Raw genomic sequence first — 12,876 nt, 5'->3', positions numbered from 1 at the left:
TTATGAACTGTTTGTAAAAAGATTTTTGGATCACAAATGAATATGGACAATATGATCATAAAGTTTTACGCATTTATTGAGACAAAAATCCATGATCAAGTAACCAAAAAATTCATAATCCAAAGAATAAGAAGTATTGCTCACAAAGTTTAGATCAAGATTTGGGGGCAACGGTTATAGGTGAAAAAGTAAGCACTTATTTAGCAAAATGCTTAAGCTTAAGTGACCCAAGGGATCTTTCTAGAAGATAGGTGCTTATCTCACTAAATGTCTAACAATCAACTCTAATATATGCATACCAAGGCCAACTACTAGGATGGCCATGAGGCCAAGAAAGCCATGGAGACTGATGACTAGGTAGACTTAGGCTGGGCCCTTGGAGCTTTATGAAAAGTCGACCCTAAGGGCTAGTGAAGGTCCGAACTCTAGAATTTAAACGATTTAAAGATAAATTCTTTCCATAACCTAATTTATATTTTGGTATGGTGATGGGAATTACGTTGAAGTGTGTTAAATGGTAGAAAAGAGAACACAAAGTTAACGTGGAAAACCCTAGAACAGGGAGAAAAACTATGATAGAGAATCTCTTTTATTATTTTCACACACAATAAAAGTACTTGTTTCTAGATTTATTTAAAGGTCTTGATGGTTCATTTTTCAATGTAAAAGTTTCATTTTTGTCAAAATCATCGATCTGCTTATTTGCCCAAAGCTAAATTACAAAGCTTCTTTACCTTTTTCCTTAATTCACGTAGCTGCTTGGGGTCTATCTAAAGTTTCAACTCATCATGTTAAGCGTTGGTTCATCACCTTTATAGATGATTATACTCGTTTAACTTGACTTTATTTGTTGACTAACTCAGAGGTAAAAGAGTTTTTTGTTAGATTTGACAATATGATTGAAACTCGATTCCCAACTAAAATCTACATCCTTAACTCTAATAATGGCACTGAATATTTTGATGAACATTTAACCAGTACATGAAAAGGGTATTTTTCATCAAGCTACATGTCAAAATACTTCTCAGCAAAATGGAATTGTTGAGCGAGCGCATAAACATTTACTTGAAATTGCTTGTGCCCTTATGTTTTCTATGAATGTCCCAAAATACTTATGGAGTGATGTAGTCCTTATAGCTCTCTACCTAATCAATCAAATGCCAACTAAGATTTTGAATTTTAAACTCTTCGAAATCATTTAAAAAATTATTTTCCTATGTTTTGTTGTTTCCCGAACTTACCCATTAAATTATTTGGTTGCACTGCTTATGTTCATAATCCCAACCCTACTCACACTAAACTTGACCCTCGAGCTATTAAATGCATTTTTGTTGGCCGGCTATGTCTCCCATAAGAAGGCCTACAAATTTTTTGACCCTTCGACCAAAACGTATTTTGGGAGTTTAGATGTCTTTTTTTGGAAAATCAACCTTTTCTTAGTCAAAATTCTCTTCATAGGATGCCTCCTAACCTTGAAAATAATTTTTGTGACACTTCCCCTAACCTAAACATCATTGATTTCAAAATTATGAGTTTCAATTCTTTGATACCAAGTGTGAAAAGTTATTCTTTAGGTGGAGAAACACTACATGACTTACTTGACAAGTAAAAAACCTAAACTACGTGTTTATACTAAAAGAGGCTTGACTCAAAGGAATCGAGAACAAACAGTTGATCTGTCACAGAACCAATCTAATACCCCGATAAATGATTTTGAAGATCCAGATAACATACATTCTCTTTTTACTTCTTCTAATTCTCCTGGTTCTTCTCATAATTCTTTATCTGATGTCTCTGATCTTGATATTCCAATTGTCCATAGGAAAGGTACTTGTAAATGTGTCAAGTATCTCATTGAAAACTATCTTTCTTATAATAAGTTGTCTGACAATCATAAAGCGTTCACATCCAAAACAACTAACCTATTTATTCCAAGGAATATACAAGAGACCCAGAATGATTAAAATTGAAAATTAACAGTGATAGAAGAGGTGAATGCATTGATATAAAATTAAAATTGCACATGGGACATAGTTGAACTACCAAAAGAAAAGATAACAATTGCATGCAAGTCCTATTGTTTAAAATTGCACATTGCACATGTTCACAGTAAAATGTAAAGCTGGTGGTAGTGTTGAAAGGTACAAGGCTAGATTGGTTGCTAAGGATTTACTTAGACATATGGAGTTGATTATTAAGAAACATTTGCTATAGTTGTTAAAATCAATTCTTTAGAATTTTGTTGCCTGTTGCAGTTAACTTTGATTGACCTATTTGTCAACTAGATGTTAAGAATGTCTTTTTCAGTGGGAACTGGAAAAAGAGGTATTTATGGATTTGCCACCTAGTTTTGAGGTAGATCTTGGGATTAACAAAGTGTTCAAGTTAAAGAGATCATTATACTGTCTTAAACATTCTTCTAGAGCCTGGTTTGAATGCTTTGAAAAAGCAGTCACGAGCTATGGATTTAGTCAAAGTCAAGTCGATCATACAATGTTCTACAAACGTACAAGAAATGACAAGAAGGTTGTGGTTTTGATAGTTTATGCTGATGATATCATTGTTACAGGTAATGATGAGGTTGACTTTTGTGATGAAAAAGTTAGTAGATGATTTCCAAATAAAAGACCTAGGAACTTCAAAAGTACTTCCTAGACATAGAGTTTGCCAAGTCTAAAAGTAGCATTCTTGTCAACTAAAAGAAGTATATTCTTGATTTGTTAAAAGAGACAAGTTTACTTGGTTGCAAAGTAGTAAAAACTCCTATCGTGTAGAATTGGAAATTGGAAGCTACAACCAAGAATGAGATAAAGGAAAGAGAAAGGTACCAGAGAATTGTGGGGAGACTCATATATCTTTCTGACATACACCCTAACATTGCTTTTGTAGTTAGTATGGTAAATCAGTTCATGCATGCTCCTGGACACGCTAACTTTGATGCAATTTATAGAATTCTAAAATATTTGAAAGGTACTCTAGAAAAATGTATATTGTTTCAAAGACATGACCATCTTAATGTTGTAGTTTATACTGATGTCGATTGGGTATATAGCACAACTGATAGAAGACCCACTTCTGGAAACTGCTCCTTTGTTGGACAAAATCTTGTTATTTGGCGAAGTAAAAATAGAGCGTGGTTGCAAAAAGTAGTGCAGAAGCAAAATTTAGAGCTTTAGCCCATGCTATTTGTGAGGGTATATGGATAAGAAGATTATTGGAAGAATTGAGATTCACTCAGACAATGCCATGTGCATTTACTGTGATAACAAGGCAGCAATTTCCATTGCCCACAATTAAGTCCTTCATGAAAGGACGAAAAACTTTGTAAAGGCAAAGATCAATGCAAGAGTAACATGCATACCCTATCTTCCAACAATAGAACAAATTGCAGATGTATTAAGTAAAGGCTTTATGAAGTGGCAATTCAACCAAATTGATTGACAAGTTGGCAATGATTGATATCTTCCAACTAATTTGCGGGGGAGTGTTGATTATTTCCTTTCTTATATTATATTTTATTGTATTGGTTGTATTATATTTGCCTAAATTATTTTTTCCTTCTTTTCAATGGGATGTTCTATTTAAGAAACCCTTTATCTCTTTGTGAAATATACAAGAAATATATTATTTTGGCAAGGTGACACTGCTCGAGGGACCCCAAACATCACTATGAATAAGGGTGAACATCTAAGAAGATTTTTAAGGTTGAGACGGAAAGGAGACTCTTTGCTGTTTTGCACGAATGTACACATCACAAGCTAGAGAAGAGCCATCAACTTTATTAAATAAATGAGGAAATACATTGGAAATGTGGGTGGCCAAGGGGAAAATTCTACAACATACAAATATTTTTCTGAAGTTGAAAAATAAGAAGACAACCTAATAGTCCAACGATTCCTAGAGGGAGCATCATTGTCAAGGAGATAGAGTCCCCTATTGGGTCGGTCAATGCCAATCATCTTTCTCGAGCTCAAGTCCTAAAGAAAACATTACATGGTGAGGAGCAATTTGATAATTCAGATCTCTAGTTATCTTACTAATAGATAGCAAATTATAAGTTATTTTAGGTACATGCAACACATTTTGCAAAGTTGAACCATCAAAAGAAGAAATATGGCCCTTGCTCACACAAGTCACAATAGGGGGCAAAGGACCCATCTACCATTCGAATCTTTTTATTACCATCACTTGGAAAATATGATAGAAAATTATAATAGGATCCAGTCAAATGATCTGTAGCCCTTGAATCAAGTATCCATAATTTCCTACCATTTATTTTGAGGAGACTTCAGAATTTAGAGGTACCTGATTAAACAACGGTCCTAAGGTAAGAGGCATCAAGGTCACTTTGACAATTCACCTGATATAGTGATTGGCGAGCACTTGTCGACTAACTCATAAGAGTTTGACTAGGGTTGGGCTTGTCATTTGGAGGACGTCTTCTACCATTTGGTGGTCTACAATGTAACTTCCAGCATTGTTCTTTCATATGCCAGTTTTTGTTGGAATATTCACACACTGGGGTATGTTTTCCATTTTGCTTGTCACTATTAGAACCAAATAATTTTTGCACCGAAAACAACATAATCAATAGTAGATACAACCATGATGTTCATAGCTCTAACTTTGTCTTCCTCTGGATGCACCTTAAAACACACTTCCATAAGAGAAGGTATAGGCCTCTGTCCCAACATACGGCCTCACACTGCATCGAACTTAAGTTCGCACCAGCTAGGAAATCATAAACACAATTGATTTCCTCAATCTTGGAATACATGACACCTCCGCACGGACAATCCTAGACAATTTTACGACACATTCATCTCCTGCTAGATTGAGGACAATTTGTTAAAGTATGAAGTGACATCCGTCGTCTCCTGTTTGTACTTATGAGTTTGTTTACGTAGAGTGTAGAGATGAGACAATAGAGAATTTCTGAACTGCATCCTAGATATCTCAAGCAGTTGTAACATACAACAAATTCCCTGTCTGAGGTTCCATTCTACTAATCAGTGATGATCGCTTCTGCTCCTTTCCAAATGCACTCCTGAGGATCCCTAGTCTAGGTCTTGGTATCTCGCTAGTTGGATACCCAAACTTGTGACGCCCCTCAGAGACCATTTTATGGATTGGGGTTGGGAGAAATAGTGTTAGTCATTCAACTTTTCTCTTGCAGTTAACCCTCTAGAATTTTTCATAGAGCCAGACAAATAGTTTGCTGTAGTTAAAGTAGGGAAAGAGGTCACTTGATTCTCTAGGTGCATCAGTAGACCGGAAGGAATGTCATAATTTATTGTACTAGAAGCACCGGGGGTTGTCCCAAGAACAACGATTTGTTGCTGAAAACTTGTATGAAGATTAGCCAACTCTTGTTAAACCATTATCGAGGATAACCTATCAAAAACCTTGATGTTCATAACTATGCGACGCGTGATGAGGAAGTCCCAATTGCTGTGAGAAGCTTGTTGCTGCAGCAGGAAATTTACCTCTGCGGTAGGCTGACGACCCACAAATCTACGTTTCAGCTAGGGTTTCCATGAAAGGGTTGTCCAGTGCTATAATTGGACGGATATGCAAAGACGGAAGATAATGGATCAACAATGACTTGGACAGCAGTGGAAAAACTCGCGACTCTGGCGGCTGTGGAGTTGGTTGGTGGCCGTTGTGGCTAAAGCAAGACAAGGGAAAAACTAAGATGGTTGGTTTTTGCCATTGGCAGCTAGGGTTTTGTCACCACACTCTGATACGGTAACACCTTGGGTTTAGGAGGGGACATGAATGAAACAAGATCACATTCGAATCAGAGGATTTTAAGGACATGAAAGTAAAGTTAGAAAATATTGAAAAGAATTGGAAATTACTAGCTATACCAACAAGGTGCACCTTCTTTTTCGATGGCTCAATTATAGGAACTCCAAAGTTAGCTTTTAACAATTCTATGTTTGGTGACCTGAATCTTTCTAGGATGCATATGAGTTAGAACAAAGCATAGTGAAAGGACCCATGTTGGTTTGTGGACAACTTTCACTCTAAGAATGACATAGCCGAGTTGCAGAGAATGTAAGGGAATGTCGTAGCCGTCAGTTGCCGAATTCAGATTCTAAATCATTGTCAAAATCTTGGGTATGGGGCGTTATACCTACCAAGTTAAATAGGGAAAACCCTAGGACAGGAAGAAAAAACCACGATAGAAAATCTCTTTTATTATTTTCACATACAACGAAAGTTACAAGAGAAAACTATATATAAGCTCTAGCAACCTCTAAAGCAAAAAAGGAAAGAAACTTGGGGTAAAATAAAATATTAAAATATAATATCTTCGAGCTATAAACAATGAACGTAACCTCTTATTTCCAACGAAGTGTGATAAGGAAATGATTTTGTTTGTAATGCTAGATCGAAAGAACCATGTGCTAGGCCACCAATCCTATTTACATACCATAGGAAAAATAAGAAGAAACATGAAGCCAATGAAAGAGAGACAAGTGGCAAGAAGGATCATGGCCATGAGACCAGCCCCGAGGTAACACGTGTTGAAGGGGAAGAAAGCAAGGAGGAGGGGGACCAGAAAGTGGGACCCACAGTTAGTTAGTCGTGGGCAATAAAAAGGGAACAGGAGGGCAGAGAGGGGTACGAATGTTTTTGGTGCAGAGAGGGCAGGAGCAGCCACCTCCAGAAAGGGGAGGGGTGACACCAGGTTACCGTTTTATTTTTGGTGCTTAAATAGCCTTAGGTTGGAGAGGAAGGGGAGGAAGGATTGAGGGAGTTCTTGTTTTTCGTCTGTGTCCTTGTTGTTACATTTTGTGTGTGTTTTGTTTCACCAGCTAATTTTGTTCTGTCAAGTCTTGGAGAGGATATTGTCATTAATCTTTGAAGTGTCTTAATACTTGATTTTTGTGCTGTAATCTGGTTTTGGAAAGTAAAAGAAAAGGAACGAGGTAGTGTCTTAACACCATGTTACTTTTGCTTGAGTCTCAGCACGTTGTTAAGGGTTTTCTGCTCCCTGCTTGAACTTTGTTTCGAGAAATTATGATATGGCTTAGATGATAGACCTTCATTCTTGTTCAAATATTTGTAATTGTGTTTTAATTCATCTGAAATTGGTTTTTTAGGTTCCTGAAATGTCACTTCTACGTACTTATATTGACCTCAGTCAGGGTATATTGTATATTGAATCCCCACGTTGCAAAGGGAGACTGCAGATTACCCTAAATTCAAGTCCTTGCAATGACAAGAGAGAACAAATAAGTTGGCATGGTCAGATGTGAGTATTACAATGTAATAGAATTACAAATTGCATGGCCTGACATTTTGGGGTGGGGCCTTTCTGTTTCCCTGACAGACCTATGAATTTTGAAGGTTGAAACTAATTTGTCGTTCCATTCTTTAGATATCAAGTTCAGGGTTACAACAAGGAAGTTGATACTTGGTTTAGTACAGCCATTGGTCGGCCATGTACTTTGTTGCGCCATATGAGTTCTAGTCATTGTGTCAGCTCGTGTGAGAGAGATGGCATTGGTACCTGTAGAGAATCACGAAGTCGCCTGAATTTTCCCAATGAAGCCCAATTCTTGCTGATATCTGAGGAGAGTGTATCAGACCTCAATAACAGATTGAATTCCAGTAGGCAATTCCATCCTGTAACTTTTCTAGTGGCATCTGTTTAATACTTTTCGATGAATTTGTATCAACTCACTGTAATTCAGATGTGGACTTAGCTTCATTGAATTCCAAATGTGGTGATCTCAAGTTGCGTGGTTTTTAGCAGATGCTGGAAAGGACGTTCGTAGAACATCAATTCAAATTAATCCTATGAGGTTCCGGCCAAATCTTGTTATATCTGGAGGCAGACCTTATGCTGAAGATGAGTGGAGAAATATCAAAATTGGCAACAAATACTTCAGAGTAAGTTCTCCTTACAATCGATGCAAATCAATGACTGATATTCTGCTGAATGTTGTACTTAAACTAGAATGCTATGATAAATCTATTGTAACCCTGCCTCTTTGAAAATCGTTCTAAAATGTCAGATTTATGTAATTATAGATTAAGAAAAGATTAAGTCGATGGTTTATAGTAAATTTAATTTTATGTTGTACTCCTTCATTTCTGAGCTTGAAAATTTAAAAGGTCTGGAAAGTTGGTTATCAACATTAACTAAAGAGCAAATAACTTTACAATAGCAGTTTGAGATCACGACTTCTTTTACTGTACTACAATTACCACTAAATTCAAAGCTTAAATTGATGGGCTGTAAAGAAGTTATATCAATACCTTTGGAGGTATATATATTCATTAGATGTTGTATCACTCTGTTTATAAACATATCTGTTTACAATTCCAGTCGTTAGGTGGATGCAACCGTTGCCAGATGATCAATTTTGTTATTGATGCTGAACAAGTCCAGAAGACAAACGAACCTTTAGCTACTTTAGCATCATACCGTAGGGTGAAGGTTAGTGTTTTTTTTTTTTTTTTTTTTTTTTTTTTTTTTTAATGTTATTCTCAATTTTTAATTAAATGTATATTTTTAATGTAAAAGACCTAACATTAGGTTAACGACCTATTCCATTGAAGCAGGGGAAAATCTTGTTTGGGGTACTGCTGAGATATGAAAGTGAGGCTGGAGAAGGGAAGACCGATGACTTATGGCTTCAGGTTGGAGAAAGTATAATCCCAGAATAGCTTCTTGACATATATACTGACTCGGTAAAGTATTAAAATAGGGAAGTCATTATCTCCCTTCCTTACCCGCCCTCAAGATTAGTTTTAAGATAAAGTAGTTAGTTAATTCAGGTGTAAAGTAAAGAAATAATGATAGACTAAAAGTAAAAAATGTATTTATTTGAGATAGGAACTCACAGGTTTAGGATTAAAAAAGAGGGACCAATTTGATGGTCATAAAAGATGGACATTATTCTATACACACAAAGATATTCAACAAGATGGAGATCTGTTGAATTTATAGTCAAAAGGGATAGATAAGGGAATCGGGGAGAAAAGCTCCTCGTCGATTTCTTTTGGAGGAAGATGGCCTGCCATGCTTTTCTTCCATCATGAATTCCGACTCTCTAGCTACAATAATAAGGATGGCGATGGAAACCTTTTTTTTTTCCCTCTCGATTGATGTATTGATCACTATCTTATATTATATGTATTATTAAATATTTGAAGTCAAAAGATGTTAAAAGGATTACTGATATTTGTTATTAGTTTTTTTTTTTTCTTCTAAATTTTATATTATAATGCTTTTTTTTTTTTTTTTTTTTTTTTTACTATAGAAGTTTGGTCCTCTCCACGGTTTAAAAAAATGATTTTCATAAACTTTTTCTTTCTTCCAGACATTAATGGAAAGTGAAATTTTGGAGTGTATACACTACCTGGTTTTTAAACCCAGCCTTAACTTTGGTCATAAAACTGTAAAATTGCAAACTTGATGTTCTTACCTCTAAAACTATCCTTTTAGATGATTTAGAATAGCACTCTTCAAAGAACTCAATCATCTAAAAAGACTGGTCAATTCAATTTAACCTATACAGTTTAATTTGGGTTGGGTTCGAATAAATAAATTTTATCCGTTGGGTCGGTTGTTCAACTAATCTTGACTTACTATTAACTTCTAATTCTTTTTATAATACAATTACATCTCTATAGAGTTTTCTTTAATTTAATTTTTATTTTTTTGGATAATCTTTTTTCCAACTTTTAGTAAATAATATTATATAAATCTAAATCGATTTGTTAATCTTAATGAATATATGAAAATAATTCAATCAATTTGCTTTGTTCAAATAAATGATCCAAACGTCCATTTTTTTTTTTTAAATAACGGTAATTTCATTGAAATTTACAACCATCCACAATCTTAGTTTGGAACTTTGATATTCTTGGTCTTAAATCATATTTTATGACTTCCATAAGAGATTTAAATCCTAACTTTTTGGTATTTTCTCAAAAAAAAAAAAAAAAAAAAAACCCCAAACTTTTGGTCAAAGTCATGACGTTTTAACTTCCAGTTGAGGTAGTTATGCTTCTTTGAGCCATTCAATTATTCCTATAAGACAGATCAATATAGAAGTAAGTTCAAAGCATTAGTGAATACAGCAAAATACAACAATATTTTTAAATATAGAAAGATTTAAATTCTTAGTCTCATAACCTTTTAATCGTAGACTATGTAGCTATATTTCTTATAGGAGTTTATTACCAAGTACTTATTTATATAATTTTTGAATTATTAGCTTTGAATGTGCTCGATATTTTTTTTTTTAATCTACTTGAAAATTTTGGAACCCTAAATTGTAAGTCCAATTAACATTTTCATAAAAATGTTGCTTTTACAAGATTTTTACTCCCTTGACTCACCAATTGGGTTTAACTCTCTTAAGGTATCAATTCTACTGTACAAATGAGAAACATGTCAATTTATTATCTCTTAAGACAAAAACTCACTATCATAGGAATCAAATTCACTCGATAGTTTAATTTCATATTTTAATATTTGAAAACTCAAATGATATTCAAAATTACTTTCGTTCCAGAAAAAGAAAGAAAGTACACAAAAACTTCTTTCTCCAACTTCACATATATATCTTAATACTAAAATAGTTTGTCCCAATAAAACCAAAACCAAATGGGTTGCCATCAAAAATATTTCCTAAGATAACATTGACGTCATTCTCGGATATTATTCAATTTTATTGTTAAAATCTGGAATAGTTGATTTTTTATTACACCCCAATTTGAATAGTCTTGATTAGAATCTAAGCCACAGCTTCATAAATATTCAAACTTTTTTTTGCTATCTCTTTCTCTCTCTATGAATTAAATTAATACTACAAGAACTTAGATTCATTGAATGGTTAAGGGCTGCTACCCAATTCTAGATCGTCACCTCACATGGAAGTTAGCCGCCGTTGTCATTCTCCAAAAATTATTGCTAAAATATTGATTTTTTAAAACCTTATAATATTGATTTAAATATTTAAATCTTATAGTAATGTTCTCTTTTTAAAGAGGAACTTTAAAAAGATTGGAAGAAAATAAGATAAAGACAAACAACAAGTGGATATCATAATGTGGGTCTTAAATTACACGTACACTAACAACATATAGTTTATGTTTCAATGTTTGGTTTCCCAACAACAAATGTTAAACAATAATAAATAATAATAGAAAAAAAAGAACTTAGGATCAAAATTTACTTCAACAATAGATTTGGCAATCCAATCCTATGAAATTTCATCGATGCTTCTTTCTTTTTTCATTTTTCGATGAACTGTGGATCAGAATAAAGAAAAAGAAATGAAAATTCAGCCGCCCCTTATCAGAACTGAAAATCTGATTTTGTTTGATTAAATGTTGTACCTTAGTTTATAGAACAATATCTTATGTTGTACTTTGACTACCCTTAGCTTTTGCTAACTACACAATACGTTCGTTCATGTCTCAAAGATAATTTAAGAGCTTGTTAATATCCACCAAAATTTAAAACGAAGTCTACTTTCTTATTAATTGTTTTCGACTATACATTTAACTTTTTAAAATTTGCAAGCTATGTTATTTTATTCTTCTTCGAGTACGATATTATCTATCTATGTATGTATATAACAAGAACAAAATCGGGGACGAGCCATTGGATCTCATACACATGACGGTGTCCTTTGATGAGGAAGTTTTTGTTTTTGGTAAAAAGCCACTTACTATTACTACAAGAATAGCATAAAAAATAATAGTAAAATTTAAAGCTATAATAATCAATTTGGCATAATTTCGAACAGAAAGAAAAAGACAACAAGAAATAAAGTTCACTACATGAAAAATAAATTTCTCACATGCCTCAGTTACAAAATTATTCTTTCAAAACTTTTTATTGCAATTCTGAGACTAGAGAATACAAAATTATCTAATAATTAAAGCTTGAAGTGTTTAATTGATTACAACTAAGGTTGCTTGAAACCAGTAATACAAATACTTATTTTTTATAGTGTGGACTTTCTAAATATTTTTTTAATGTGTGAATTGCATTTCTAATATTTTGTTAAACTCATTTTTTACTTAATACACAACCTAATTAATTGATGAATGACACAGAAGAGATAGATGATCGAGGTCATGGAACTGGAAGAGGAGGAAAGAAGGAGAAAGGAGAGGAAGTGATCTCCTTATTAAGATATATGATTAAATTAACATATTTGTCAAATCAGACAAAATTAATAACTTATTAAAAGTCAAATTAGCACAACAACCCTTTTAAATTACTTTTCCAATTTGATAAATTGATTGTCTCATTTTATAATCATATGATTGGTTTCCTTTTTAGTTTTTAAGAATGTAGCTTATAAATTTTCCACTATCTTTTACTATGATTTTTTATCGATACTTTCAATATATTAATTCAAAATTTTAAAATTAAAAAAATAGGTTTTCTTTAATAACTATTTATCTTTTTAAAGTTGAAGTTATAAACACTTAATATTTTTATTGTTTCATACTCTACTTATTACTCAAGTTCATCAATATTGTTAGAAATTTTCCAAATACTATGAAGTTGAGACCCCACTCTATGTTTTTTACCATACTATTGAACATTGTATTTAAACTTCTATCTATATAATCAAGTCTAATTTATTAACGATGTATTGACTTCGTATCCATTTTCGGTTCTTAAAATTATTTCTTATTTCATTATTAAATGTATTTAGTTCTAAATATTGATTTATATGCTTAAAGTTTATTAGTTTATTATTTAAATAAGTTTTCTCTAAAAATTTACACAAAAAATTATAATACTTTTATAAATTCTCATGTTATCCACAATTTGTTCGAAATATTTCTTCTATATATCTATAAACTTGAGTTAACGATATTTTGTGA

The 12,876-nt window shown here is 33.2% G+C and overlaps 1 protein-coding gene across 11 annotated transcripts in view; it reads left to right on the top strand.

The window, feature by feature from the left end:
• Positions 1 to 9,212, top strand: part of LOC103496300 (molybdenum cofactor sulfurase) — a 64,155-nt gene extending 54,943 nt beyond the window's left edge. For 4 of the 11 annotated variants that reach the window (XM_051079646.1, XM_008458094.3, XM_051079648.1 and 1 more), the window contains 5 exons: positions 7,113 to 7,264; positions 7,391 to 7,623; positions 7,766 to 7,905; positions 8,345 to 8,455; positions 8,578 to 9,212. In XM_051079646.1, coding sequence (XP_050935603.1) covers positions 7,113 to 7,264; positions 7,391 to 7,623; positions 7,766 to 7,905; positions 8,345 to 8,455; positions 8,578 to 8,685 — 744 coding nt within the window. In that variant the 3' untranslated portion in view covers positions 8,686 to 9,212. Of the gene's footprint in view, positions 1 to 7,112; positions 7,265 to 7,390; positions 7,641 to 7,706; positions 7,906 to 8,344; positions 8,456 to 8,577 lie in introns of those variants that run through there. The other 7 variants (XM_008458096.3, XM_008458095.3, XM_008458097.3 and 4 more) reach the window with 7 other exon arrangements.
• The last annotated feature ends 3,664 nt before the right edge of the window (positions 9,213 to 12,876 follow it).

Source organism: Cucumis melo, chromosome 11, assembly GCF_025177605.1.
Source record: "Cucumis melo cultivar AY chromosome 11, USDA_Cmelo_AY_1.0, whole genome shotgun sequence".
NCBI classification, from domain to species: domain Eukaryota; kingdom Viridiplantae; phylum Streptophyta; class Magnoliopsida; order Cucurbitales; family Cucurbitaceae; genus Cucumis; species Cucumis melo.
This window is presented reverse-complemented; position numbering and strand designations above follow the sequence as displayed.